The 27,437-nt window shown below is 54.1% G+C and overlaps 9 protein-coding genes across 9 annotated transcripts; 2 read left to right on the top strand and 7 right to left on the bottom strand.

Moving 5' to 3' along the window:
* Window positions 1-17: 17 nt before the first annotated feature.
* On the bottom strand, window positions 18-2,135 carry N7532_006035 (uncharacterized protein; the record flags this gene model as incomplete). The annotated part of the gene is made up of 1 exon (XM_056618529.1): window positions 18-2,135. The coding sequence occupies one exon, from the start codon at window positions 2,133-2,135 to the stop codon at window positions 18-20; it is 2,118 nt and encodes a 705-aa protein (XP_056474688.1).
* A 730-nt stretch (window positions 2,136-2,865) lies between these two features.
* Window positions 2,866-5,670, bottom strand: N7532_006034 (COPI-interacting protein CEX1; the record flags this gene model as incomplete). The annotated part of the gene is made up of 9 exons (XM_056618528.1): window positions 2,866-3,640; window positions 3,696-3,868; window positions 3,922-4,125; window positions 4,175-4,469; window positions 4,525-4,898; window positions 4,954-5,100; window positions 5,157-5,267; window positions 5,336-5,473; window positions 5,548-5,670. The coding sequence occupies 9 exons, from the start codon at window positions 5,668-5,670 to the stop codon at window positions 2,866-2,868; spliced, it is 2,340 nt and encodes a 779-aa protein (XP_056474687.1).
* A 2,834-nt stretch (window positions 5,671-8,504) lies between these two features.
* On the bottom strand, window positions 8,505-12,193 carry N7532_006033 (putative PAB1 binding protein (Pbp1); the record flags this gene model as incomplete). The annotated part of the gene is made up of 4 exons (XM_056618527.1): window positions 8,505-11,137; window positions 11,199-11,475; window positions 11,533-11,722; window positions 11,847-12,193. 4 exons carry the CDS (start codon window positions 12,191-12,193, stop codon window positions 8,505-8,507), a joined length of 3,447 nt encoding a protein of 1,148 aa, XP_056474686.1.
* Window positions 12,194-13,681: 1,488 nt separating this feature from the next.
* On the top strand, window positions 13,682-16,812 carry N7532_006032 (formin-mediated actin nucleation enhancer; the record flags this gene model as incomplete). The annotated part of the gene is made up of 3 exons (XM_056618526.1): window positions 13,682-13,840; window positions 13,923-14,745; window positions 14,885-16,812. 3 exons carry the CDS (start codon window positions 13,682-13,684, stop codon window positions 16,810-16,812), a joined length of 2,910 nt encoding a protein of 969 aa, XP_056474685.1.
* Window positions 16,813-17,471: 659 nt separating this feature from the next.
* Window positions 17,472-20,598, top strand: N7532_006031 (uncharacterized protein; the record flags this gene model as incomplete). The annotated part of the gene is made up of 6 exons (XM_056618525.1): window positions 17,472-18,291; window positions 18,350-18,939; window positions 18,979-19,435; window positions 19,553-19,650; window positions 19,718-19,800; window positions 19,887-20,598. Coding segments are annotated over 6 exons (2,760 nt in total), but the record flags the coding sequence as incomplete, so codon positions are not given.
* A 261-nt stretch (window positions 20,599-20,859) lies between these two features.
* On the bottom strand, window positions 20,860-21,400 carry N7532_006030 (uncharacterized protein; the record flags this gene model as incomplete). The annotated part of the gene is made up of 2 exons (XM_056618524.1): window positions 20,860-21,171; window positions 21,323-21,400. The coding sequence occupies 2 exons, from the start codon at window positions 21,398-21,400 to the stop codon at window positions 20,860-20,862; spliced, it is 390 nt and encodes a 129-aa protein (XP_056474683.1).
* A 639-nt stretch (window positions 21,401-22,039) lies between these two features.
* N7532_006029 (General amino acid permease AGP2) lies at window positions 22,040-24,084 on the bottom strand (the record flags this gene model as incomplete). The annotated part of the gene is made up of 5 exons (XM_056618523.1): window positions 22,040-22,524; window positions 22,578-22,816; window positions 22,877-23,392; window positions 23,461-23,589; window positions 23,690-24,084. The coding sequence occupies 5 exons, from the start codon at window positions 24,082-24,084 to the stop codon at window positions 22,040-22,042; spliced, it is 1,764 nt and encodes a 587-aa protein (XP_056474682.1).
* A 939-nt stretch (window positions 24,085-25,023) lies between these two features.
* Window positions 25,024-25,401, bottom strand: N7532_006028 (uncharacterized protein; the record flags this gene model as incomplete). Its single annotated transcript, XM_056618522.1, has 1 exon — window positions 25,024-25,401. One exon carries the CDS (start codon window positions 25,399-25,401, stop codon window positions 25,024-25,026), a length of 378 nt encoding a protein of 125 aa, XP_056474681.1.
* Window positions 25,402-26,556: 1,155 nt separating this feature from the next.
* N7532_006027 (flavin reductase family protein) lies at window positions 26,557-27,216 on the bottom strand (the record flags this gene model as incomplete). Its single annotated transcript, XM_056618521.1, has 1 exon — window positions 26,557-27,216. The coding sequence occupies one exon, from the start codon at window positions 27,214-27,216 to the stop codon at window positions 26,557-26,559; it is 660 nt and encodes a 219-aa protein (XP_056474680.1).
* Between the last annotated feature and the right edge of the window lie 221 nt (window positions 27,217-27,437).

Here is a 27,437-nt window from a genome sequence, read left to right as displayed (position 1 = left end):
GGTCCATGTCTACCAAATTAAGAAGCACCGTCCTTCTTCGACTTGTCCTCGTCCCGCTTCTTAGACCGCGGCTTCAACATATCTTTAATCCGGCCCGATTTAGGCTTTTTATCAGAGCTATCGGCAGGAAGTTCATGGACGCTCGCCTGGGAGACAGAAGAAGGGGTATTCATATTACTCCTCCCGCTGAACTCCGAGCTCGTCTCAGACCGCATGGGTACCCGCTGTGGCTGCGGCTGGGCAACAGGCATTGTCTGCGTATGCGCGATGGCAGGGGTGGAGTGATTCAATGCGAGGTTCTTCATGCTCCCGTCCAGCGCCAATTGCTCTTTGGCCTTGTCATCGGTTTGAGGGCCATGGCGGCGGCGGTTTCGCTTCACGCGCCGTCGCGCACGCTGCTCATCCCGCGCACGTCGGACAACGTCTCGGAATGCTTTGCGTGTAGCGCGCATTTCTTCCTTCATGGCTCGACGGTCGATCGAGGCCCGCTGCTGTTGTTCTGGCGATTCCCATCGGCCCCAGTCATTGCTGTCTGTGGGTTGGGACTGCTGAGGACGGGTTCCTGGGAGCCAGTTTCGACGGCCAGAGGCGCGGGCCTCGCGCCGGGATTCTTGCAATATCTGGAGCTGGCGACGGAGGTCGACGGCTGCATCGTATAATATACGGTCATGGCGATCGTCAAGATCTTGAAGTTGTGTGCGTACGTTGGCGAGGTCGGAGGCGCTGAGGTCAGATGTTGTGGAGATGGTGTCGATGGAGCTGAGGGAAGACTCGGAAGATGTGGAGGTGATGGATGCACGTCGTGACTGTTCAATGGAAGATTTATCGTCGTCTTTATTTCGGAGATTGGGCTGTGTAGTGGGCGGGGCCGTTGGCTGGCTCGTCGGTGTTAGATTGCTGGTTGGCGTGGCTGGAGTTGACCCTGGACCGCTGGTAGGGCTAGGACTCCAGCCAGGGTATGGATTTGGATTGGCGTATATCGCCGGCGGATACCCTTGGTATGCAGGCTGCTTTCTCCCGTGCAGTCTGGCCTGTTCTTCCAGCCAGCGGCCATGCGCGAGGGCCTGTTCTTCAAACTGCCGGCCATAGTGCATAGCATGCGAGCTGAGTTGGTTGCCATACTGCTCTGCTTGTTCGGCAAACCGGTCGCCGTATTTTTGGGCCTTGGAAGCAAGATCTGAGATCCACCCGAATGTACCACTTTTTCCGCTACCAGTGTTGGTATACTGCGGCTGGGCATATGACCAATTGTTCCAGGGTCCCCACGGTGTTGTACCTGGCGGAGGTTGCGGATAGTACTGAGGCGGCTGATGAGTAGGAGATGCACCCGGTCTGGGGAATTGGGGGGCCCCGAATGGAACACCGAACGGCGATGGAGGGCCATGGGGCATCATAGGCATCGGAGGTATGGGCCAAGAGGTCAGGGACGGAGCAGGCTGTCCCGCCACCGGCTCTGGCGCATTCTGTGCTCTGGGATCTGGAGAAGCTATGCTACCAGTGCCTGAGGTAGCCTTCGTTGCAGCCGGATAGCAGCGAGGGCATAGAGCCGATGTAGGCGCAGCATCAGGCTCGCCCACGTATACCGAGATGATGCGAGTTCCGCGCAATTCAAAGAAGCACTGATTCCATTCGTCCACCACGGCAGCAATACGAGCACGACGCTGCTCATCGGTCTCCTGTGGACGATCCTTGCGATCGCGCTGGATCTCCGCTCGCAGCTGTCTTGGCAGATGTTGCGAGGCAGCAGCCAAGCCCAATTGCGGTGGGAAGAGATATTTCAAGAAGGTATCCCAATCCTGCTGCGCAATCTCATTCATCCGCATTGCCCAGCAGCGGGGTCGCCGGGGGAAATCCTTCGCTTGGCTGCGGGGGTATATTGTCATATGATGGTGCAGCAATGCTCGGCTCTCGTCCACCACTGTGGGAGGTCGTTGCTCGAAGTAGGTCGCGGCGGATGTGAAATGGGTTGGGACGACAGGCGAGGCTGCCGAGGACGAGCTGCCTGCCTCCGGTGACACTGAGACATTTGCGCGCAATGGAACCGCAGTCTGCGCCGCGTTGCTATTCCTGTTGGCGGCCGGCGCAAGCAACGGGTCGACGGCCGAATAAGGCGGTGGGGCCTCCTCCTGGTCCATTGTGGCAGGGCAGTTTGGGGGAGGGCAAGCGCAAAGGCACAGCAGGAAGCAGATCTAGCAGCCTGGAAGTTTCGCAGATGTTCGGCAGCCTCGGTCAAGGCTCGCCCATACTGTGTGATAAGTTGGTGGAGAGGTGCAGGCGCGCAGTTGGAAGGCAGCAAGATTCCCGCTGGTGGTCAGCACCGAGCTTGGCGCGCGAGCAAAGCGTAATGTCTCACGATGCCGAGTCTGGGGGTGTGTCGATCGGCGGTGACGAAGGCGCCGGACGTTGCTAGTATGTTATGATCTTCGGTAGTTGCAGAAGAGTGGAGGAGCGGTGGTCAATGCCATTGAGGGCGAGACTCCGCGGGGCGATAAGATAGGAGTTGTTCCATCCCGTGGTTCCGGACGCGGACTTCGAGTACCGAACTTTGCAGGCAGTGTTGAACCACAGGACTGATTCAGCGGGAGTTGTTAAAAGATTTGGTTTGATCAAATATAGGTCGGTGCAATAAACAGCTTAAGTACCGACTTGGGACCATGATTAGAATCAAGCTTCAGATTATTGGACATATATATGTCTTCTCGATACCTCGCGGGCACGACAAATTCCAAGGTAAGAGCAAAGAGCGAGTACGGACAAAGTTTCCTCTGAAGCAGACTATTCAAGATATCATTATTCCGCTGGCCCGCATGTCCCATTAACTACGCGGATAAAGCGTATATACATTCTCCAAACCACCCATATAATCTAATCCCAAGCACCCCATCCATCATCCTCATCCTCATCTTTTGGCTTAGTATCAATCGTCTTAGCGGGCGTTGTAGTCCGCGGCTTAGCCGCCGCAACCGTGGATTTCGTAGGTGCAGTATTGGTAGAAGCAACCTTAGACAGACCCTTAGGCAAGGGCTTCTTGGCCTTAGACTGGTTCTTCGCAGCTAGCCACCCAGCAAAGTCAGGCTCGCCTCCGTCATCAAAAGGTTTGGCGGTAGGTTTGTTGGCGAAGGGATCCGGCGAGGAGGGCTTGGGCGAGGCTACAGCCGCGCTAAATGAGTCGTCCTCATTATCATCGTCGTCCATTGCGCCCCAGGCATCAAAGACGTCGTCGCCCTCGTCGGCCTCATGCTGTACCACCGGGACTGGTCGATCGGAGAGTGAACGACCAAGTGGCTGGGCGGCGGGACGGGGAGTTGTTTCCTTGGGAAGTTCCAATTGAGTGGATGGTGATGATTTGGCGGGCCGAGGAACGGATGCGGAGCGCGTCGCCTCTGTTTCGGCAGACTTGGACGCAGCTGTGGGTTCGATTTCGCCGTCGGCGGCTGCGAGCTTGTTGGTGAAGGAGGAGATGGCCCAGCCGGCCCAGGACTTATCGCTTGATGTGCCGATCCGTGCACCGGATGTGTCGGCTTTGTTTGGTTCGGCGGGGGTTGTTTGGGGTAGGATTGTATCTGCCATAGTGTTGCCGAATTTACGTACGCGCTGGATGTAGAGATCGAGGGTTTTGTTTGCTTGGTCGCGGATTAACCTGGTAAAAGTTAGTAATTAAGCTCTCTTGTAAGACAATGCTTATGACGACTCACTTCTCCTTGTCCAGGAGAGCAGGGCAAATGGCAGGAAGAATCTTTCCAGCGCAGTCCTCCTCGGTGAAGACATCAATGGTGGCGGACAATGCGAGGAGACCGGCATTTCGAGCATGCACGAAAGGGTCCCGAATAGCTCGGGTAAATGCAGCAATGAGGACCTTCGAACGAGTCTACACAGACATTAGTATCAGATGGTGAGACTCAACTTGGGCTAGACACTTACGCCTTGCGACAAGTTCTTGGCAATTCGACCAAGACATATTGTTGTGTTTGTTCGAATACCAGGCTGCTCATCGTTGGCAGTGCGGGCCAGGAACTTGAGAAGTTCACCGTTGATGACCCTATCACTAAGCTTGTTGATCACTGAAAGAACAGCCTTGACGGTCTGTTCGCGAACCACTGGAGCGACATCTGTGAAACCAGACGTCTAAAAATATTAGCTGGGACCAAAGCACGAGGGATGTAGATAAACGCACCATTGGAGGGAAGATCTTATCATTCACTACCTTCTGAGAAAGATTGTCGATCATTAAAGGAAGGTTGTCTAACAAGCAGACGCGCAGAGCCCGGTCAGGGTTCGAAAATAGCCGCACAATGACCGGTGTTAACTTGGCGTTGAACTCATCTGCGGATAGCTTAGATCCAATCTTCAAGGTAGCACTCAATACCTTTGGACCACCACCGCCAAATTCCACGGATTTAAGCAGCTCTGGAAGAACCTTCATCTTGAAGAAGTCTTCTGGGAAATCATCGGAGAGAGTATCAAGCTCACTGTAGGTTGGAAAGTGTTAGCCACTGCGAGTAAATAGGCTGCAAATGTACGCACTTGATAAACTCCTCTCGTTCGGCATCGCTCTTCAACCCCAAGCTCTCCATATCTTCAGTCAACCGAATCAAAGAGGTCTGAAAGAATCCACCATGCTTCTTGCCCTGCTCAACAAAATGCGCAGGACTCAATCGAAGCTTTGGGTTCGCTGTGCAGAGACGCTTATAGCTCTGCTGCATAGATGGAGGAATATTGGTCGTCTTGCCGGCTTGATCTCCGCCGGAAAAATGACCATTAAACACCTCAAAGATTAGAATACCCAGGCCGTATGCATCAACCGCCGCCAGGGGATGACGCTTGATAACATCCCATCCTCCTTTAACTACCTCCGGTGGTGTATAGCGATGTGAGTCGGGAACCAGATTTCCGTATGTCTGATAAACAGTTAGCATAGTGCTCTCAACACAAACTCATATATTGGTCACTGACATATATGATAGCATCGTCTTCCTTCATGGAGCTTAGGATATCGAATCCACCGAGCTTCCATTCCCCACTCTCACTTGTATAGACGGAGGCCGCGCGGACGGCACCGTGGACGGACGAAGCATCCTCGTTGATAAATTTGAGAGTAGACTGGAATGACCTACATGTCAGCAATTGCGCAAGCGTGTTGTCCCAAAAATCCTTACCGAAACACCGTACAATCCCCATTTCGTGGTCTCCTCGCTGAGACTCCGACGCTTAACTTGCCACTCGAGGGGCGCGACTCGCTCAGTAACGATATAAAGATTGGTCTCGGTCTGCAAAAACAAATCAGTCAGTGGCCCCTAATGCCAAACCCAAAGCGCATATAGAGCAATCAACACACCTCAATCGTATCAAAGACCTTAATAACACCAGGATGCCTCAGGGTCCTCGACTTCCTAATCGCATTTCTCGCCAACGGCGCACGCGACTTGTTCGCCGCGAGGTCGAAGGTAAAAACACTGCACGCCGAGCCATCATCCTAAAAGAACCAAATATCAGCACACATTGTCCCAAACACGCCCGCAGCGAGAACATGTCGGAAAGCCACCCTACCCGTTTCGTACCGTTGTGAAGCGTCCAGATCGAATCGCCGATATCAACTCGATCGCTGAGAGAGAAAGGGAACGAGGAACCCTTCGCGATCGCGGACGCGACGGCTGATTTGAGGAAATCCATTGTAAGCGACCTAGGTGCTGAGGCTATCTGGCCGGAGTGTTTGGGGCTCTATGGAGGATTCGGAGGCGGCCAATGGCCGGGACGAGGGGTGATTTTCGCGTCGGAAGAGTGTGTTTGTGTCGACCAGCGGATGATCTCAGAGAAGCCTCGAAGTCTACGCGAGCGGGCAGCAAGTGGCGGACTTGAACGGGGAGAGCAGCTGCAGCTGGCAACCTTTGGATTGCGGCCCCGCCTCTTCGGCCTCAGGCAGGCGGGCCCACCGCGTTTGTTTCTGAAAGCTCCAGCTTCTTTCCTTTCTTCTTTCCCCACCACACCTGCTACCGACACTTTGGCGAACTGCATGGTTTTCACTTCAGCGACACCCGACCGACACATGTCATCGTCTACATCATAAATAACTGTGTGTGACCCCTCCCACCCTTCCCCAGCTACACAAGCGCGTCGCGCTTTCCGATGATGCGAAACCTGGTAAAAGGTCAGACTGCGCGACTCCAAACCAACAGCCCCCCATCCGAACCAACCGAAGGTACCAAGGTCTCCTTCTTCATTCGAGCCGGCCCCATGCGTATAACGGTAAGACAGGGAAAACCGGTACGACGTCCTCGACCCGTCAAACCAGGCCTAAACGTGGCTCGTTGCAACCGCGATAAAGCCAGGGTCCATCGCCACGAAAGAACGAAGTCATCTGTCGAGTCTCCCACCAGATGATGCCCCAGCAGGATACACCCGGTGGGCACGTACACTCCTCTTCCACGCAAGAAGCACACGGCTTGAAAGGCAGAGGGTCCGAGCCATTTAATGGCCCTCCCTTGGACATGGCAGCTTGTCGTGGGACCCTGGGTGCTCTGTGTGTATAGCGACACGCTTCCCGTTAGTTCCTACCATGGGCCGGGATCTAGGCGTGTACAGCCGTCTTCTGGGGTTCCTTTGTCCGCTTCGCTCTATGAGGATTAATAGGAACTAATGGCTGCGGCTGACAGAGTGGCGGGGACACTCCCTTACCCGTCTACTCGTAGCATTTGGATCAATTCTGGCGTGGAGAGGAGAGTGCTCCTGGGCGGGGAATCTGGGGTATCGGGCGGTGGTTGAGGATCCGGATAATGGAGGTCTTGTGTGCGGGAGAAATGGATTGAGGATGGTTGGATGGTTTTCTAGTCTTGCTGTTTGAGTTTGGTGTGGTTGGTGAGCGTGGTTTGGATGTATTTTGGCACCGCGGTGGATGCTGAGGTGGTCGTCGTTTGGGGTCTGGATGAAGACTCTAAAAACTGAAAAGACCTGAGGATAAGTTTAGATATTGGCTTTTCGTGGATGCTCGTTTTTGGACCGATTACTGACTCTGATTTGCCTTAGGAACTGTCTGCGAATATAGAGTGGCGATAGATAGTTGTGATGGGTGATCGTTATCAAGAATGAGAAATTTTAGAGAATTGAGCCTTCCATGGTTCGAATTATGTCTCTAGCCCCCGTCTTCTATTTAATCTTACTTTTTGTCACAAAATATCTTTCCTTTAATGCTGTAGATGAAACCGCGGAGTCAGTATAGAGTTCTCTTGCATCACATTCAAGCATCACGATCCAGAATATCCATTTGCTGTGGCGGCTTGATGTATATGGTGTACAATTTGACATGTGACTGGAAGGTGTCCTGAGATTATCTTACACCACACTGCAACGAGTATCATATGTGAAATGACACCGGCGTTGACTTTTCAGGCCACGTAGAAAGAACGAAGACTCAAACAAATACAGTCGGCCATTTCTACATGGTGCAGTGTGATGTTCATATATTGTACCCTGAATCGAGTCTCATTGCTCAAGAAATCCCATATACCACGCACTGAATAGGAGATGCCGAACCTCCGAGGCGTTACAGTACGACCCAAATAGCTTCACGCTGAAGAACATACTAGTACTCGGTGTCAGGGTTGCAGAGCCTTCTGCCCACTACGGCTGGGAGTGATAACATCACATGTGATGAGACTGTCGCCTACGACTGTTGAGTGTGACCTACTCTGATACGCAAGAATTGTGGCTCGTAAACATTTCATTGTGGCCGAAGGCTACTCACTAGCAATCGCTGCCTCCACCACGACCAGCCATTCGTCAAGCGTCAACCTTCACCACTGCACTGGTCCCTTCCCTCCAGCGATCTGCACTACTCCCATCGTGAGCACAGAACACATCGGAACACAGGAGGTCAGATCAACAGTACACGGGAGGAATACAACGCAACAAAAAGACCAGGAGACTTCCTAGGAGTCTCAAACACGCTGAATATGAACATTGGGAAAAGGGTAAAAATCCAGCTCGAGGAGGAGAGCAGGAGGAAGCAAACCGGAAGGGTGGTAAGAATAAATCGAAGCTCGCCATGTTTGAAAACCCAGATGGTAGTTGGCCAGATCGAGGGAGTGGATAGATCCTGGCAAGGAAATGAGACTTCTCAAAGTAGCTCCTTCGGTGAAAACGATTTCAGAGTTGGGTGCTGAACTGAAGGGCTGGCATAGCGAAAGCTGAAGTGTTGTAGCTTAACCGTTGGGAAAAAAGAAGGTCGCGATAGCAATCCATCTTGAAAAGAAAGGACGTGTCAGGTAAGTCGATTTCAACCCATTCAAGGCCGGCTCGAACTCACCTGTTCAGCATAAGATTTGAATATGTACTTCACCGCCCGGTTCCTAGGGTAGGAAACATGGGCTAGGAGGCGGGCGAAGCACAAGACACCCGAGACACATGCACAGAGCTGGCTTTCACTTCAGGTCGCAATACGGCAGAAACGGATATCGAATGGCAAGAGATCGGCAAATCCTGACACACCCACAACCGGTTCATGAATCATTTCATTTGTTGTCATCAGTCGGCTCAGCCGAGTGAGTGGCAGCGCCGGTGTTGGCAGAAGGCGCGTTGGGCGGCTGAGAAAACTGATGTCCCTGGTTGTGGCTAGTGCTGGGCGCGCGATGCTGGTTTTGGGGGAAATGATGAGCTTGGTGTGGGCTTGACGGGAAATGAGGATTCTGAGCGTAGTTTCCTCGACCCGGGTGCGCAACTGGCAGTCGCGGATGAGCAATGACGGGAATCCAAAACAGGCGATAAGACAACTCACCTGGTGGCTGCTGAGGTCCGAAGCCGGGCTGTCCGTGCTGCTGTCCCGGCGACATGAACATCATCGGTTGGGGCGGCTGACCGGATTGCGAGTTCTGGTGCATCATCATAGGTGCGCCACGGCTGGGGCTCGGGTAGCCACTGTGAGGCTGAGGCGGTGCGTGCTGTGGGTAGGCGTGACCGGGAGACGGCGAGTACATTTGCATCTGGGGGTTGTAAGGAGACATTCCACCCACGTAAGGGCCGTTGGACGGTTGTTGCATCATCGGGGCTCCTCCCATCGTCGCGCCTGGGTTGTTCATGAAGGGAGTCATCTGAGGACCAGGGGGATACCTTACCTGCCCAGACGGGTAGTACTGGGGCATTGCCTGTGGGGGCATACCCTGTCCGAAACCTGCCTGAGCTGGGGCGCCGACCATGGGGGAAGGATACCCCATTTGACCATACTGAAGACGCGGAGAAGGAAAGACCTGTGGCGACGAGGCGGACATTTGCAAGCGGTGGTGATCGTCCATGTGCCCGGTTGCGGGCCCATGTGGGCCTTGGTGGAGATGAGGCCCGTTGGGTGGACCAGAGGAGGGAGGCATGCCCGGGTGGAAGGACATCGGATGTTGCTGAGGAAGATGAGGATTGTTGGAGGTGGAGCGACCCTGAGGTGATGCCGAAGGCATCCCGCCGGGCGCTTTGAACATCTGGTCGAAAGTCTTCTCCCGGTTTGATTCAGGATGATCCCAGGTTGGCAAGGTTTTGTAGGGAGGAGGGATGCCGCCGTTAAAGGAGTACGACTTTTCTGCCGACTCCGCGCCTTCTTTCTTCATGCGCTTGATGGCATTGAATTGGTCATCAATGGAGGGCCTTTCGGCAATAGGCACCGGCTTCTTGGCGCCAAAGAAGGCAGACGGCGATGACGCGCGAGACACAGAGCGGTTGCGGGAGAATGATCGAGGATTACTAGCCGCAGTCGCAGTGGTGCCTGGGGTTGGCCCCCCGCCACTTGAGCTCGAGTTGGTACCAGCCGGGGTGAATGTATTTGCCGCCGGGTTGGGCTTGAATTCCATAGCACGCACATTGAACTTCGAGTGTCCAGTGGACGCGGATGCCTGGGGCTTCACGGGGCTGGTGATCCGATGTTGTTCATTAGCTGGTCCGGTTGGCGGCGTGCGTGGATCTTGAATAGGCAGAGGAGCCGGGATACCAGGTCCCACGCCAGCTCCCTTGCGCTGTTGAAGGTTATCCACGAGACGATGGCTGAGCATACTAGCTCCGGGGCGGCCTGGCTGCATCGGTTGCTGGGGGAAACGACCTCCAAGTCCTGCAGCGAGTGGACCAGTAGGGGGAGCACCCTGGGGGCTTCTTCGAGGATACGTTTGGCGGTCTGCCGGCGCCGCAGAAGGCACTGGGCCACTTGGTACGGCCCGTCCTGTCTGAGGCTTCTGCTCGGCAGGCGGGGTTGTGGTCTTCGGGCTGGTTTTCTCCTCCGAGACTCGACTAATGATGGCCTCTTGCTTGGCGCGGTCCTTAGCAAGAATGGGCACCAGATCTTTGGGAACCGGAGTCGATAGCTTGAAATTCTTCGAGAACTTCATCAGCTCGTTCAGCTTGACGATCCGGTCATGAGCCACCTGGTTGCGACGGCGTTCTTGGACCTTTGCCACATGTGCCTTTTCACTGCTAGCGAATTGACGGAAGTCGTCTCGTACTTTGGACTCGAAAGTTGCGGTACCGTTCTCGGTCGCCGCCCGCTTCGCCGAAGCGGCGGTGGCATCGGCACTAGATTTGTTCGAAGCGGCGTTGGGCTCCTGCTGCGGTTGGGGCTTGACCGCCGCGGGAGTCTGCTCGGCATCAGCGGGTGCAGCACTGACTAGGGTAGCACCAGAAGTAGTCGCGGCTTGCTGAGGAGCCGCCTGCGAAGGTGCTCCAGTTTGACGACGCGCGGGTGGGGTGTATTTGTTGGGCTGACCAGAAACCAGGGAGGGGAAGGCCTTGTTCTCTCGACGAACACCGCTGTACTTGTCTTCCTCGTCTTGATCACCAGTATCGGGACCAGTCAGTCCTCGTTCCTCAAGCATGTGAGGATTGTCGACGTTTGTGCCTTCAATCTCAGCAGCAATCTTCGCCGCTTCAGCTGCTTTCTGGCGATAAGTCACAGAGTTGCGATCAAGAGACGTGGTGTAAATGCTCTCGTCGTAGTCGGTCTTGGCACCGAACAGCTTCTCGTTGGCTGCAAATTGGTCCCATCCAGCAGTGTCACCGACAGAGGTCTCGAGGGACATGTTGACTTCGCCCTCGGCGGGTTCCCATCGCTGCAAAGTACGCTCGCGCATAGCGAGGTTGCCCGAGATGTCGGCGTCAGTCCTAAATCGTGATGCGCCTGTCGAGGGCTGTGTCAGCAGACTCACCCGATTGGGGGCGCGTCCTGGATTAGTACTTACCATTGGATTCCTTGACGGTGACCTCAGCGGGTGATACTTTCGGCACGGTGATACCCGCGATGTCACTGAAGTCGAATGACATGCTATGTTCGGGAGTGGCGCCCAGATACGGGCTTGTCACATCACTCACACCGTTCGATTTGGGCTGGTTCTCTTGAGATGACCGTTGGACCATCTTCAACAGGAACGAAGAACCACTGTTGGGCTCGATGGCCGAGGAAGACATAATGCCAGTATACTGGTCGCCGTTATTGGTGGTGATCGTGGTTTGAAGACCCTTGAAGAGAAAATGTGAGAAGAATACGATAGGAATTATCCTGATCGATTTACTTACCACGTAGCTGGCACACAGGAACACTACTCGGTCATGCGCGTGGTGATCGGCCGTGCTCGACTCCTTCTGGCCCGGGCGAGGAGAAGCGGATTGCTTGTGGTTGCTTCCGTTCGAGTTTGAGTAGTTGTTCGTTGAGCGTTGCGTGATGGGGTTGGTGCCTTGCGACCAGGCTTTGTGGGAGTTACTGCGCCTATACAAAGAAACATGACCGGGTTAGCGGGGTGGAACACGTTGAGACAGAAACCGATCAAACAAGGAATATCGCCATGCAATCCGACGCTTGCAATTGGTCCTTCGAGGGTGCACAATCCTACACCAGCCCGCAAACCGAGCTCATCATCAGGTCGAGGGGCACGTGCACGGAGGCACCGTTGGCGAGGATGTCGCGGACGGAACGAACCCAGATGAGCTCCAGTTTGTCGCGACAAAGCGAGTATTGCATGCGGAAATAGAGGACCAGGCGAGGGGAAAGGAACAGGAGGGGAAGTGCATCGTACCGTTGGCCAGCGTCACCAGGACTGTTAGACTGTCGTCGGCCGTCGCCCTTAATGCTGGCGCTCGGTCGCAGGGAAGGACCCGAAGGCCGTCCAGAGGATTGCGAGGAGTTGGTGGCATTGCCCGAGCTGCTTGCAGCCGGCGCCGAATTGAGGGAGGAAGCCATTGATTGACTCTGGAGTCAGGGCAGGCTTGCGGTCGTGGAACTTAGCACGGCGGAAAGCCGTGAGGAGGCACTCGACCACGTCCACCACACCGCCTGCACTAACAGGGCAAGGGGGGATGGGAGAGTGGGGAAGAGGCGACCACCGAATCGTTGACGGTCACGACGGCAAAGAAGGGGGATGGCGAGGTTGTGAGTCGATGAAGCAGGGCGAGGAGGGGATTGAGGGAGATGGAAATTGTTTGGGAAGAAAGCAGTCACGGGGAAGGAGGTGTAATCGTACGGTACCCGGTGCGACCCTGGGTTGACGGCTGTGATCTAGGGATGATCTGTCACTTGCCCTCCACCGGATTTAGTTATGCGCGCGGTGCTGGCGATGGCCATTTTACTTGCAGCGGAATCCTGCTGTGATTTTATTTACTTTTTACTTCTTTCTGAAGGGGATGGCTGCCTATCGCCATAATTTCGTGGGGTGTGCTCTGCGATTTTGGTCTGTCTGGCATACTATACCAGCCCGGTTGCCAACGCGTATTGGCCGTACCACCGAACGCTCCCCGACCCCAGGTTGGCCTCCAGCACAGCGTCAACTGGGGTTGTTCCGTGGGGGTTCATTGTCCGAAGCCACGATCTGCTGGTGCTCCAGGCCTTTTTGCAGATTGGATCTATCGAAAAAAGAGCACTTTGTACTCCCTACAGAAAAAGAAAAAAAGACCATCAAAAGAGAGGGAGGTGCATAGTGCTTAGTACCGGTATCGACTAGCCTCTATGAAAGACATCCTGATACCCCACTCGGCCAATGCAGCAGCGGCTGTGTATACCTAGACGTCCCAAAGAGGGAAAGTATCAAAGACAGTGCATGGATGCTGTCCCGCACTAGGGCACTCTTAGGGCATGCCAAGGTTGGAATTGTGTATAGAACGTCGACAATACTCGTACCCTAGGGTAGCCATGGTTGACGTCCACACCAACATCCTAGACATTCCCAGCGCGAGTCCAGCTAGAAACAAATATTAGGCGACCCAGCCGCCGTTGGGTTACGGTGAAGCCCAATGTGGCCCCGGCGTAGAGAGGGTCTTAGCTGGACCTTGTCTAGGCCCCCTCCCTCGCGATGATCCGCAGTCCTTTCTATATACTCGCACATGTTGTACCAACTACATAGCAGTGTACTCGACAGAGGCAGACCACCCTAGTAAGGAAGGGCATACCTGTCAATACATGAGATGTATGGAGTCGTCGATCATGGTGGATAAGCGCGGGAGCTGCCGCGACTGCAACGCGTGCAGCCTTGGTACAATCAATACAGAACCAGCAAGCAGCGAGGAAGGCGCCCTTCCGGTTAGGCGTGGATCGTGAAGGGGCTGGCCCTAACTAACAGCGGGTGGTACGGGAACGTGACCGTACCGTATTGACGCTGCGAGTCTGCAGATCGGAGGCTGGTCACCACCCTTCCCCTTCTCAGCTCGCTCGCTTACCTGCTTGTTCTTCTGTTCCATGCAGTCGACACACGCCTGGTCTCATCCTGCTGGAGACCCTGACCAGAATTCCCGTCTTTCCCTCGCTAGTAGCATCGACTCCTCCATTTCCTCCATGGCCTCAGCGTCAGGCCGCAGTTCGTCGGCCTCTGGTCGCTCGCAGTCGACCAAAACTGTGGTAAGCGCGATTGATCCGAACTATTCACTTGATCTTTACAAGGATGTGTTAGCTGACCACAGTCTCTCGGGACCATTTACAGCCCGATAAACAGATTTCCCAAATCGAAAAAAGCGTCACACACCTCCTCGTGGCAACAAAACAACTACTTGAAACCCTCACCCAGTGGTCCCGCAAAACGGCCTCCGAGACTGATGTGTCCGATGTTTATGTCCGCTTGGGGTACGAATTCAACCTGGCATGTCGCGCGTTCAATGCGATCGGTGTTGAGACCTCTGACCTGGGTCCGGTGCCGGACGTGCTCCGCACAATCCTCGAGGACACGCTCAGCCAGGATGCATCCCCGCAAAGCCTAGACCGATACCTCCCGCAGATTCGCGATATTATCATCAACTTACTCCATGGTCTGAAGAAGAAGCAGGCGCGCTTACGGTCACGGCAGCAGAAGGAAGATGGTCGAAATGGGATGCCCGGGCGGCAGGCGAGCGCAGGAAGTCTGTCACCCGAAAAGAGCAACATCGGACAGCTGTACGACGAAGCGGCGGCTTCGACAATGCCACAGTCGTCCATGCAATCCCCCAAACGGTCGGCGCGTCGGTATGGAAGCAATGGTTCATTGGAGGATACTCCTCAACAGCGCACGTCTCCGGGGCCTTCGGGTTCAAGCTACTCCGAGCGGGACGCATCGCGAAGGGAAACCCAGCAGCAGCTTTCTCAGACAGGATCCGACAACGATTCGACACCCCGAGCAGCCCCAATGACTCCTTCGGCACCCCCTCCAGATTTCCCTGCCCCACCTCCGCCGCCGAAGCAGGATGACGCGCTGGGCGCTTTGCAAAGAAGCGGCGAGCTAGAGCGACGTGCATCAAGGCGTTTCTCCGCTTATCAGATCCAGAAGCACCTGGGTACTTCCTCGAACGGTGTGCCCGTCATTCCGTCCCAAAACTCCCCCAATTCCGAACCGAGGACGCGACGTTCGCGAATCCCTCAATGCGGTCCGCCTCCGAGGATCGTACAACCACACACGACAGCGGTCTACCAAAGGCTCACAGGATGTCTCCAAAAGCAGTCAGGCCCAGGCTGCTGCGAATATACCTCAGGCTGTGCAAGAGGAACAGCCGAAATCAACCCGCGAAGCTAGAAAACCGTCATCAGAAGTGTCGGAGAAGCCTGTGCCTCTCGAAAAGGATCTCCCCGCCGACCCTGTCACTGATATCTCCTCGCCCTACTTCCCGCAACCACCCAAGGGACCTCCTACCCTCGAGGATGCCTTTGATCCCGAGAAAAAAGATTCCTCTGTTGCAGAAACAGCCCCACAAACACCGAAGAAAGACCGGGTCGAGCCGGCTGAAGTTGCTACACCTCCGCCAGTACCTCAATTTGCCACCGAGCAGCCGTCTCCAGGGAAGGAGTTGACACTCTTTCTGCAATATAAGAGTAAGATCAAGAAGTATGTACTTGCGGAAGGCATTGCAGAGCTTACTCTTGGGCGTCTTCAGCTGGCTTTCATCGAGAAGTTTGCCTGGAACGTTCACAACAATGGGATGGATTTGCCTGAAATCTACATCCAGGATCCCATCTCAGGTATTCGACATGAACTGGAGGATCTTAACGATGTCAAGGATCGATCGGTTTTGGTGTTGAATGTGGACAGCCTGGATGAGATGAAGAAACACTTTGACGACAGCTTTAGCAGCGTGCGCACCTTGGTGGAGGGCGTGAAGGAAGCTCTGAGCGGTCAAGGGACAGTCATCCAGCGTGTTTCAGATCGTCAACTGGAAGCTGCAAAGGAGATGGCCCGTCTGGCGGCTGCTCCTCCGGCCGCCGCTCCGAGCAATGCCGGGCTCAAAGCGCCAATCGCTGGAACTGGCAGCCAGGTCGCCGAACTGCAAAGCCTTCGCCGTGACTTGGCCGTCCTTCGCCAAACCTATACCAACTTCCAATCCGATGTCACCAGCTCAATGGCCGCCGTCCGCGCCAAGGCTAGCAATGTCAAGACTGCGGCCGAGGATGTTGCAGTCACGAGTTACGAAGGCGATGCCGGCCGAGCTCGTGTTGGCACTGGCAAGAAGCAACTGGCTGATGAATCCGAGCGCCTTGTTGCCCGGGTTGACGATCTTCAGGATCTGGTCGAAGATCTGCGCAAGGACGTGGTGACTCGTGGTGTCCGCCCTCTGCCACGACAGCTGGAGGGCGTCAGTCGTGATATCAGCAACGTCATGAAGGAGATCAAGAAGATGCAGGACTTCCTGGGTCGGGAGAAGCCGATCTGGACTAAGATCTGGGAGAAGGAGTTGCAACTGGTCTGTGAAGAGCGAGACCAACTTACGATGCAGGAAGACCTTGCGGCCGACCTGCAAGACGATCTTGAGAAGGCTGCTCAGACATTTGCGCTGGTGGAACAAGCTACGAAGGAGCAAGCCATGGAGAAGGCCGAAGGTGGTGTCACTCTGCGCGCGACCTCGCGTACTTTGGGAATTGACCCCACTGTCGACCCTATGAAGGCCAAGGACTCTGTACTCGGCGAGGTGCGCGCACTTCAGCCGAACCATGAAAGCCGAGTAGAGGCCATCGAACGGGCCGAGAAGGCTCGCAAGAAGGAGCTCGAGAACCGTCGCATCAATCTTTTCCAGAAAGAACTGGGCGCTTTCGTTCAGGAGGATAAGCTCAAGAAGAGTGGCGGCGTGGAAGAGACCGAGCGTCTCCGCAACGCAAAGGACGACCGCATTCGCAAGGAAGTCTGGGACCGACAGCAGGCTCGTAACGCGGAGATGGAGAAGCTCGAAGCCGAGCAAGCGGCGGCTCAAGCAGCGGCAGCCGAGAAAAAGGCCGAGGGCGAGACAGATGAGTCGGGCGAAGCAGCACCGACAGAAGAGGGCGGAGAATCGCCCAAGGATGAAACACTGACAGAGGATGAGAAGAAGGATAGCAACCCTGATGAATCCGAGCCGGCGGAGAAAACCGACTCTTAATGCACCGAACAACACCCTTGGCGATCTTTATCGTGCTTAATTTTGTTTTACTTTGCATGCGTTTTTTGGCGATTGATTTGATTTCGCATCTTGCGTCTACATCCGTGGTGTGTTACACTGTTGGAACCCCCTTCCAAATGATTTCCCTATCCCCTTTGCATTCATGTCACTTATTGACGATACCCTCCCACGACTGTGGTTCGTTCCAGCATTTTCATTGCGCTGCGGAGTTGGCCTGGGTCAGGCGGTTGATTGATTAACGCTGAATGCGACCCTGTGCTTGGTACCCTATACCCTAAGATTCTGAGATTCTGCAATGACATAATGCGATTTATACAATTTCTTTTCCCCAAACCAAGCTTGAATATCTCGTAGCAGCGTAGCCAGTGGATGCCTAATCTGTAACAAAGCAAGTCTCAGGTCCCGGCGGAAGGTGGACACCCAGCCATCGCATTTCCATCCTTTAAATGCACCCACCTGCCATCTCCATTCTTCGATCGTCGTGATCGACCCGAACCAGACTATTCCTTCAGAGTTCTCTATACAATTTCTTTGCGAATCCCACGCCTCACTACTCAGGACTCACGACTCTCGACGATCCACGATATCATCCTGTCCGGCACCGAGGCTGCGCCTCAGCCTCATCCAACGCGTCTAGATCGACACCAGCCAAACACACACCCTTGTACTACACTCCGCCCTCCCACGCGGATGACGCACTGAGCCCTGCTCACAAGTCCGAACAGATTCGGAACATCATTCAGTTTCATCGAGCTCATCTCTTGGTCTGCATCTGTTGGGGTCCAACCAGCATCGCGATGCGGCTCTCACAAGCCTCCGCCTTCCTACTCTTCTGGAGATCGAGCTACGCAGCAACCAACTCCGAAACAGAAGCGACCATCCTCCGCCACCATGCAGAGCTAGAAGCGAGATTCGCAGAATCGCCCGTGCAAGGCGTGCGGAAAATGAGCGACGATGAGGGCGAGAAGTTCTTTCTTGAGTACTGGCAGTTCGCCGGGGATTCAGAGGGTGCGGCAGCGATTGTTTCTTCCGGAGAGATTCAAAGTAGATCGATCTTTGAATTCGATGGTCGAGAGAGCGACGATCGAACCGATTTCTCGCCTGCCCAGTTCCTCACTAGGTCGTATCCATTTTCTCCCGCTCTGCCTGGCCTTGATGAGGGCAGCAATGTCACAAGGCGCTATGGTATTCTTTTGAGGAATAGTCTATTCGGTCGAGATTTTGAGTGTCCTACTGGAACAAATCCGTGCTTGTCTATTAATCGATCGGATCGCTGCTGTGCGACGGGGGATACTTGTCAAGTGATTAAGGAGACGGGTCATGGCACTGTTGGATGTTGTCCGAAGGGGCAGACGTGCGGTGGGGGTGTGGGTTCTTGTCAGAGTGGGTATACGGCTTGTTCGAAGGCTTTGGGTGGAGGATGCTGTATTCCGGGATATGAGTGTGTTGAAGGTGGATGTGAGTGATTTCCGGATGCACCCTATGACATTGTTGAGATATATACTGACGGTCGCAGGTGCTTACACTTCGGTGGTTACAGTAACAATTGACCATACCATCACGACTTCTACGATTACCTATTCGACTCGGCCACAAACAACTCATTCTGTCGGGACTACGGAGACGACATCGACGTCGAAGAGCTTCGAGTCAACGGAAACCACTTCTACCGATAAACTGACACAACCGGCGCGTCCGACGAGTTTGCATACCACCCAAGGAACAACGACGATGACCGGCGGGGGTTCAAATATGTGCCCGACGGGATTCTACGCTTGCTCTGCTGTTTACCATGGCGGGTGCTGTCAGACAGGGAGAGATTGCGACACAACATCATGCCCGACGACCAGGTCGACGACGTTGACGTCCAACGGCAAGACCATAGTTGTACCCGTGACAACCGGCGGCTCTGACACCGGCTCTGGAAGATGCGCAATTGGGTGGTTTAGCTGTGCAGATACAGCAGGTGGAGGGTGTTGTCCGCGAGGATATGCATGTGGCTCTAGTTGTACCGCGACGGCGGCTACCGCGACGACGACAGTTAAAAAGGAACGACCTACTAGCAGCGGGGGACGGAAGTTAGCAACTGCTCAATTCCTGCTGCCAGTGAGTGCGGTCGTTATGATTTGTATTCTGAGTATGTAGGAACAAAGAAAACAATGGATGTCATCAACGCAAACGGTAAAAGGAAACGCCCGACCCCACGGGGGCTTAGTAATGCGCGGTAATTCGTTCCTGCGCAGGCAGGAGGTACCGATCACCGAATTTGGCCGACACCGGGTCCCGTCTGGGCGATCTCCGCTCTCTCTCCTCCTCTCCTACTCACCAGCACGTTTGGTAAGTTCCCCCCGGCGAATTCCCCCTAGATTGTGGCCATTTGCAATTCCTGCAAATCTTGCACTTTCAGCATCTGCTACTCTGTCCACGATCCCATTATCGTCCCACTGGACTGTGCTGAACTCCTGCGCTAGGACCGTCGCCATCATGTCTGAGAAGCAGCAACAGCCCCTTCCCTTCATCTACCAATTCGCCGCCGGTGCGGTGGCTGGTGTCTCCGAGGTATGTTCTCCCTACGTCTGGCAATCTGCTAGGCCTGCCCCGGGTTGCACAGTGTTGCCAGAGCCCTCTTGAGGTGGTCCAGTGACTAATGCGTCTCTCCCCCGCACGACAGATCTTGGTGATGTATGATCCCAATCCCCCTTTTCTCTTGATCGCGAAGCGTCTCCCGCGAGCGGAATCCGACCAGACAGTAAAGATAACACAGAATTAACGAGCGAAATCACACAGGTACCCATTGGACGTCGTCAAGACCCGAGTGTAAGCACCCGATCGGAATCCGCACCCGAAAACACTCCGCAGTCACTAACACAATCCCGACAGTCAGCTTCAGACCGGAGCCGCCACCGCTGGTGCCGAGCACTACAATGGCATGTTCGACTGCTTCCGCAAGATCATTAAGAATGAGGGGTGCGTGAATGGAAACACCTTCCCGATCGGCAATGGTCATCGGCATTCGCCCCAAGACCGAAAAGACTCAACTAACCTCCCCACAGTGCTTCGCGTCTGTACCGCGGTATCTCCGCTCCCATTCTGATGGAGGCGCCCAAGCGTGCGACCAAGTTCGCCGCCAACGACAGCTGGGGCTCCTTCTATCGCGGCCTGTTCGGCGTGGAGAAGCAGACCCAGGGCCTGGCCACTCTGACCGGTGCCACGGCTGGTGCCACCGAGGCCTTCGTCGTCGTTCCCTTCGAGCTGGTCAAGATTCGCCTGCAGGACAAGGCCTCCGCGGGCAAGTACAACGGCATGCTGGACGTGGTCAAGAAGATCGTGCAGACCGAGGGTCCTTTGGCCATGTACAACGGTCTAGAGTCGACCCTGTGGCGCCACATCCTGTGGAACGCCGGTTACTTCGGCTGCATCTTCCAGGTCCGCGCCCAGCTGCCCAAGCCCGAGCCCGGCAACAAGAGCCAGCAGACCCGTAACGACCTGATCGCTGGTACCATCGGTGGTATCGCTGGTACGATCCTCAACACCCCCATGGACGTCGTCAAGTCCCGCATCCAAAACACCACCAAGGTCCCCGGTCAGATCCCCAAGTATAACTGGGCCTGGCCCGCCATCGGCACGGTCATGAAGGAGGAGGGCTTCGGTGCCCTGTACAAGGGATTCATCCCCAAGGTGCTGCGTCTCGGCCCTGGTGGCGGTATCCTGCTGGTCGTCTTCACGGGTGTGATGGATTTCTTCCGCAAGATGCGCAACGAGTAAGTATAGCTCGGGTTCAAAACTTGAAGTATAAAAAAACGACAAAAATTTGTTCCCCGATATACCCTGCCCTGCCATCAGCCTGTTCCAATGTTATATCACGGTCCTGTATCACCAGCTAGAGCATTACTAGATGGATATAGAAAACTTCTGCTGCATCTGCACTTGACTAGAACGCATTTCAGTCTAGACCAGCTCGTAGCTACAGTAGCATCAACACTAAAACACACTACACTGTAGTCTACCTGCACAACTTGTAAAAGATCAATGCCTCCTCCCATGCCCCGTAAAAGCCTTAACAGCAACAATCCCAAATATCATCAAACAAACACCCAGCGCAGCAAACGTAACCGAAACAGTCGTGCAGTTCCTCGCCGCACTAGCCCGACGCTCGCGACGCTCTAGTTGCAAATCACATGTTTCGCAGTGAACGTGACCTGGCTCGAGGCCCGAGGTGATATCCTCAGCGACGTGCTGAGTCTGAAATGACTCGGGTGTATTCTGCGCTTTGGTTGTGTGCAGGTGGATGTGGGAGTGGCTTTCGAGATCGGGGTCTGTGTTTGGGATGTTGGAGTACTGTATACATAATTTAAGCTCAGAATGGACATTGAATGGATTCAACCTTGATAGTTTTCGGACGTGGAGAGGTCGAGGATAGCGAATCGAGCAATACAATGTAAGTATCAAATCAAATAATGAATCTAAGCAAAACATGAAGAATACATACCCCCGTCATAAAATTCGAAGGCCGCTGCTCATACAGCTCCTCGTAAGCGGGGATCTCATCTGGTTTCGGGAGACTCATATTCAGTGTCGTTGAGGACCGGCGATGATATGCTTTGTGTAAAAATCGCCCATAGAATGCCAGTTACAACTGGACCGCACTTGCTAAGTGTGGTTTGTTGTGGTAGAGGTAGAGTGGGCCGACAAAACTGGAAGTCGGGGGTGTATTTGAGGCCCTGGAATCAGCTGGTGCTCAGCCGCTTTGATGTGGTGGATGGCCAGGCATCCGCGTTGAGCGGGTGTTGATTGGGTGGGCTGGTGGTTGTGGCGGTCGGGCATAAGCTGATGGGATCGTGCGTGGGGCGAAGATTTCGGATTTGAGGGATTGGACTGGTTGTCCATTGGTTAATTCGATCTTTAGATTCGGGAGACACTGTTGGTTGAATGACATAGGTTGTAATTTGATCCTGGTTCATTGCTGATAGAGCTCCACCGCCAACATTTGAAAACTGTCAAATTGAACTCAAAAATCATGAATTGGGTATGATTTGCTCCAGAATTGTATGTACGTATCCATCCCGGATAAATCATATAAACGCTTCAGATATCTCTAGCGACACCTTTCAAATCCAAGTCCTAAGAATACGTTCTCCAAAATCCACCACTCACCACATAAAAAGACCGTTGCTAGCATTAGAACTTCAAGCCAACCCTAGAACGGCTATGCCAAAGCCCCCTCCGACGTCTCGTTCCCACTACTAACCGGAGCAGCATAAGACTGTCGTCTCTTATCATTACCTCCCTTAACCCGGCGAATTCCAAACATCTGCCCGATCTCCCTCCAAAAGCCAACAGGCGGATCAATGAAGCTGGCCTCATACGCGTCAATCAAAGGCCGTTCCCAGAGGAGATCAGCCTCATGAGGCTTGATCCACTTGGTCTTCTTGATAACCTTCCAGATAAGGAAGAGGGGCGGGATGACGATTTGCATAGTGTAGTCGGACCAGAAGGTCGAGAGGTCCCAGGGCTTGTAGGCGGGGTAGCCGTACAGGATCGTGACGAGGATCATCCACACCATTCCGATGTACCCGCACCAGGGCTGGAAACGGCCGTAGTAGGAGAATTGGCGGCGGTCTAAGCCTTGCGCGACGCAGGCGCGGTGGAAGCAGATGTAGGTTATACAGATTGTGATGTAATTGATTAAACCTGGGAGATGTTAGCTTAGTGTTGTATATAATTTTGGAAAGGTGAGAGCGTACCGCCGGCTGTGACGAGGTTGGCGAACCAGGTGATGACGATCGAGGAGCTGTTGGAGACTTGTAGGAAGGAAAGGATCGGGAAGATCATCACGACGACGAAGCAGTAGATCGGAACACCCTTGCGCGTAGTGTATGTTAGGACGCGGGGCGCGCGGCCTTCCAGAGCCAGACTGTACAACGTGCGGATGGCGCAGTAGGTGTAGGTGTTTCCAGCGGAGAAGATTGAGGTCAGCAGCAATCTATAAGAACATGTTAGTTACTGATTCTCTGTGGGGTTATTCAAAGGTACGTGGACTCACGCATTGACAATCGACGGGAAAATGGTAACACCCAAATTGGTCATACCGATCACATACGGCGACGCCGAAGCCGAAGAATCCGACTTTTGACCGGTAGCGATCAACTCAAGAGCCGGGTCACGCGCAGAGCAAACAATGCCCACAGCAAGCGCCCCACCCATGAAGAACAGTCCAAAGCGAATGTAGACCGTCTTGAAAGCATTCTTGATGTAAATGCGCGGGCGCTTGGCCTCGGCCGCAACCATGGAAATGTACTCGGGACCGACGACGGCGAAGCAAGCAGACCACAGAGAACCAAGGTATCCCTCGAAGCGACCCAGACTACCGGTGCTCAGATGCTCCATGAAGGAGCCGGGATTATTCCAGTAGCGGAAGCCGTAGGCATCATGCTGGGGGTTTCCTCCTACCATTGTGATGAAGGTGAAGAAGAAGAGGGAGAAAATTAGGATGACTTTTCCGCCGGAGAGCCAGAATTCGGCTTCCCCGTAGGCCTTGACGGCGAGAATGTTGAGGAAGCTGTGAGTGTTAGGATGCGGCAAGGCAATGGGGACCCGCGTTGGGGGGGGGGGGGGGGGGGTTCTCACCCATAGACAGCGATTATCCCAGCACAAATACCAGCAACCGGACCGGGTTCCGTGATCTTGTCACTCCAGAACGACAAGACGAGGGTGAAAGCCGAGATTTCAAAGGGGATGAGGAGGGCCTCGTAGAAACTAGATGCAAATTAGTAAACGCAAACAACAAACTGCGGGTCCACATAATATGCTGCGATATATATAATGCACACCCGTAAAGGAAGGATGAACCACGAACAAGAAGTTCCAGCCGACCATGAAACCCAATGCATCATCGACCCATTTACCCGCCAGACGAATGAACCCCCCGGAAACCGGGTAGGCGGTACTCATCTCAGCGAGACAATTGTTGACCATGGCGAGGAAGATGCATTGGGTCGTGAACGCCAGAAAGAGCGAGCCGGGTCCACCGTAGTACAGACCCGTACCGATACTGACAAACAGCGCGGTACCGACTGCACCGCCGATGGCAATTAGCTGAATCTGTCGATTGTCTAGATGACGCTGGAGGTTGTCGGCGTTATCGGCCATCATGCCCTCCTGGACGTCATGATGGGGATCCGCGGGCTTGAGGCCTAGGGTGTCGAGGACGCCCGTTGGCGGGCTTTCCTTGTCTTTGCTGAAGATGGACATTGTAATTGTAGGCAAGTTGCTGCGATTGGACTATATTCTTTTTCTTGTTGTACGGGGTTTTGAGTTGTGGCGCGCGGGTTGTCAGGCCTCTGAGAGGGGTGCCTGGGGAATTCTTGTTGTTAGATCTCCGTGGTTTGGCGCATGGGTTGCAGCTGCTGTTGCTGCTTTCTTGGCTGGGCAAATCTGCGAGTACGGAAATGTGGTGAGGGTTGGAGTGTCCGGGTCCGAATTGTCGCGACGGGGTTGAGGGAGTTGTCGCGACAGGGTCAGAGTGATTTCCGAGCTGGGTGCTATGGACGAGGCCGTGGATGTTGCTGGAGGTGCTGAGGGTGAGGCTGAACCGGAAGGTTTGCAGACGCGCTGGCGACGATCGGGACCGATCTAGAAGACTTTGGCTGCAAGAAACTGGAGGTGGTGCAATTCTACCGTGTCCATTCCTTGTCGAGGGGACGTTGATTGCGAAAAGAAAGCAATGGTGAGATTCGACCTGGGGTCGGAGCAGTATTGAAAAACCCGAAGTGAGAAGTAACTTCGGAGGTGAGTGCAGGGAAGCGAAAGGTGCGGGTTGGCCGTCGAGTTGAAAAGGAGACCAGCGAGAGAAGCGAGTAGCGAGTCCGCTAACCGGAAAAGTAAAAGAAAAGGAAGGCGCACGGGATGGGCTTTTTCAAGGCGATACGCAATCGTTGGTACCGTGGTTGGGATGAGAAGGTTTTGAGTATGACGGGTACGGCAGTTGGCAGGCAGTTTGGGGGTGGGGAATTAATGGATACGGACTGGATACGGTAATATTTCGCGGGGGGCCTTGTCGGACAAATGTATCGTCTAAGCCACGTTCTATCACTCTTCCCTGATTGGGCAGGAATGCCACATCCGGACGCCCCCATCGGGGCCTGCACGCGCGCTAGGCCGCTCTCGGACACGAGCCTATCGCTCGGGGCCTCAGATGGCGGTGCGTTTGTGCGGCAGGGACACACCGGCCGCCTCTTCGTTGGGGCCGTGCCACAACCGGCTCCCGGCGTCCAGTTCGCGCGTTTCTGCCATGCATTGTGCGTCCTTGGCCGCTTGGCAGGGCCACCGCGCCGAGGCCTGGCCTCCAGAAAATCTCCATTTCGGGCCACCACGAGGATATTCTTGCTGTTTTTGCGTGGGGGCCGGGGCTGGGAAATTACTGTCCGGGGATAACCGGTTTGCTGTCCAGACGGTGGTGGGGATGGCCCAGCGGCAGCAGTGGGGCGGCTCTTCAACTCTGGAGAGCTGCGCCGTTTTGGGCGATGGCGTGGAAAATGCCCTTTTCGTTGCATCATGGTTTGCACGCATGCGATCTTGGCATCATGCGATGCGCCGGAGCCGACAAGTAATAGACCCGATATTTGTCTTCGAGAATTGACCGCGCAAGGACTCATCCCTCGCAGCATGTATGGATCTTATCTCCGTCCACGTGGTCCTGATAACCTTGTGGAGATCCCCATGTGGAGGGGTGGGTCGGCCAGCAGTAGCTGAAGCGGCAGTGAAGCAGTAGCTTGAGCTGGTTTGAGGAAGGCTGCTATCAATGCTAATCTCATCGACATGGAGGTCTCGGGGATTCGCGCAATGTTTAATATCGGTTCTTTCTGATCCTGAACTCGTTGGTTGGCTCGGCGGATTCTACTAATGCCTCAGACATGAAGGACAGTGAAAGCTCGCGACAGCTAATTGTCAACGGGCATGTGGCCCTTGTGGAAGCATAGAGCAGCAACAGCCCCACTAGGAATTATTATACCCCATTAGGAATTATTATTCGTGAAATTACCTTTGACACAAATCACACTCAACCTTCTTCCCGACGCCGAAGGTGTTGAGATGGGCTACGACGAAGCACTGAATATTGAATGAGGGCCTGCTAGACAAATCGAACCTTAATGGAATTGACAGAACTTGACTTGACTGTATTGTGTGTCTACGTGCGATTCTGGGGGTATTTATCCCTGAACGGGCGGCAAGCTCCTGACAGTAGTAAATCCCTCATAATCGGTCTCGATCGGGGTTCTTCCATGAAAATCTCCCGACTGTAGAATATGATGGTGGCAAAGAGCTTGAAGCGTATATCAAGCTCAGTGCCTCGGTTTCCTTGGACAGGCATGCCGACAAGAGGTTGGGAATGAGGCATCAATTCGGTGCCTTATCCTGGAACCTCAACAGAAGGATCATTGTTGCCCCGACTGGTGCCACGGGGTCGATCCTACCAGGAATCAAGACCCTGATCGCACTACGCCGGCTGAATCTTTATGTGGATACCCATCTCGTGATCAAAAATATCTATTCATCGATTGAATTGCAGCATCGCACTGTATGACCGACTGGACAAGGTCTTTTTTTCCCGGTATATCCTTATACAGTGTAACTTGATGGTTCATGCATCTACCCTAATTCGCTCGAGTCAGCTTTGACGGTATCCATGCTCCCAATGGGACAGCATATTATACCCCGAATCACTCATCCGTCAAGAAACTCCTGCCATTTATCCATTCGATGACTAAAATCCAGCCTCAATCCATCACCAACCAAAACCCCCTGCCCACAATGATGAGCCATCGTCCCACCGTCAGGCATGGGATTCTCCCAGGCCTTCACAACTCTCAAAACCCACATATTGTACTTCTTCACCATACTCATATCCTCAACCACGCACTCAATATTAGCCATCACATGCGGCCCGCTCACAAGAGGAGCCTGCACCTTCCCAGCCGGGAGTGGTTCGAGTCCAAACCGCTCCCACTTCCCACTGGGTGAATCAAGATCATCGGACGAGATATTCCCAATATCAATTACTGTTTCTGCGATTTCGGTGGAAGGTACGGTGAGGACGCACTCCTGCTTTTCCTTCAGCGCTTTGAAAGATGCGTCCCACGGCCCCAGTGTGATTCCAATTAATGGCGGTGACTCGTGCTGCATCATCATGTGGAAGCCTAATGTCATGATGTTGTGTGTTTTGCTGGCGAGAGAGCCTGTTGTGACGAGGAGGAGTGGACCGGGCTCAATGAAGCGGTAGGCTTTGGAAATGGGGCAGTCTTTGAAAGGCTTTGTGTCTTTTTTCGTTGATTCCTTCTTTGGTAAAGTATCTGGCTCTTGCGTTGCCTTGCGCTTCGGAGGCATGATGGAGTATCGTGGAGTTTGGTTTGTGGTGTGGTGGCGGTGAGGCGAGGAGCAGGATGAAATAGGGATTATCGACAGAAGGCAAGACAGCGAGGATTCGCCAGCCGCCAGGAACGAGAGTTATGTGGTAGTTTCCGACTTCTACTCTTCTCTGAGGTTTCCTTTATGTTCTTCCGATTGAGAAGTGCGATCCGAAGATTTTCGGACACCGCAACTGGCAT

This window comes from Penicillium argentinense, assembly GCF_028826775.1.
Source record: "Penicillium argentinense strain IBT 30761 chromosome Unknown utg000005l_segment0_segment0, whole genome shotgun sequence".
NCBI classification, from domain to species: domain Eukaryota; kingdom Fungi; phylum Ascomycota; class Eurotiomycetes; order Eurotiales; family Aspergillaceae; genus Penicillium; species Penicillium argentinense.
Note: the sequence above shows the minus strand (reverse complement) of the source record. Positions and strands in the feature narration are given on the sequence as shown.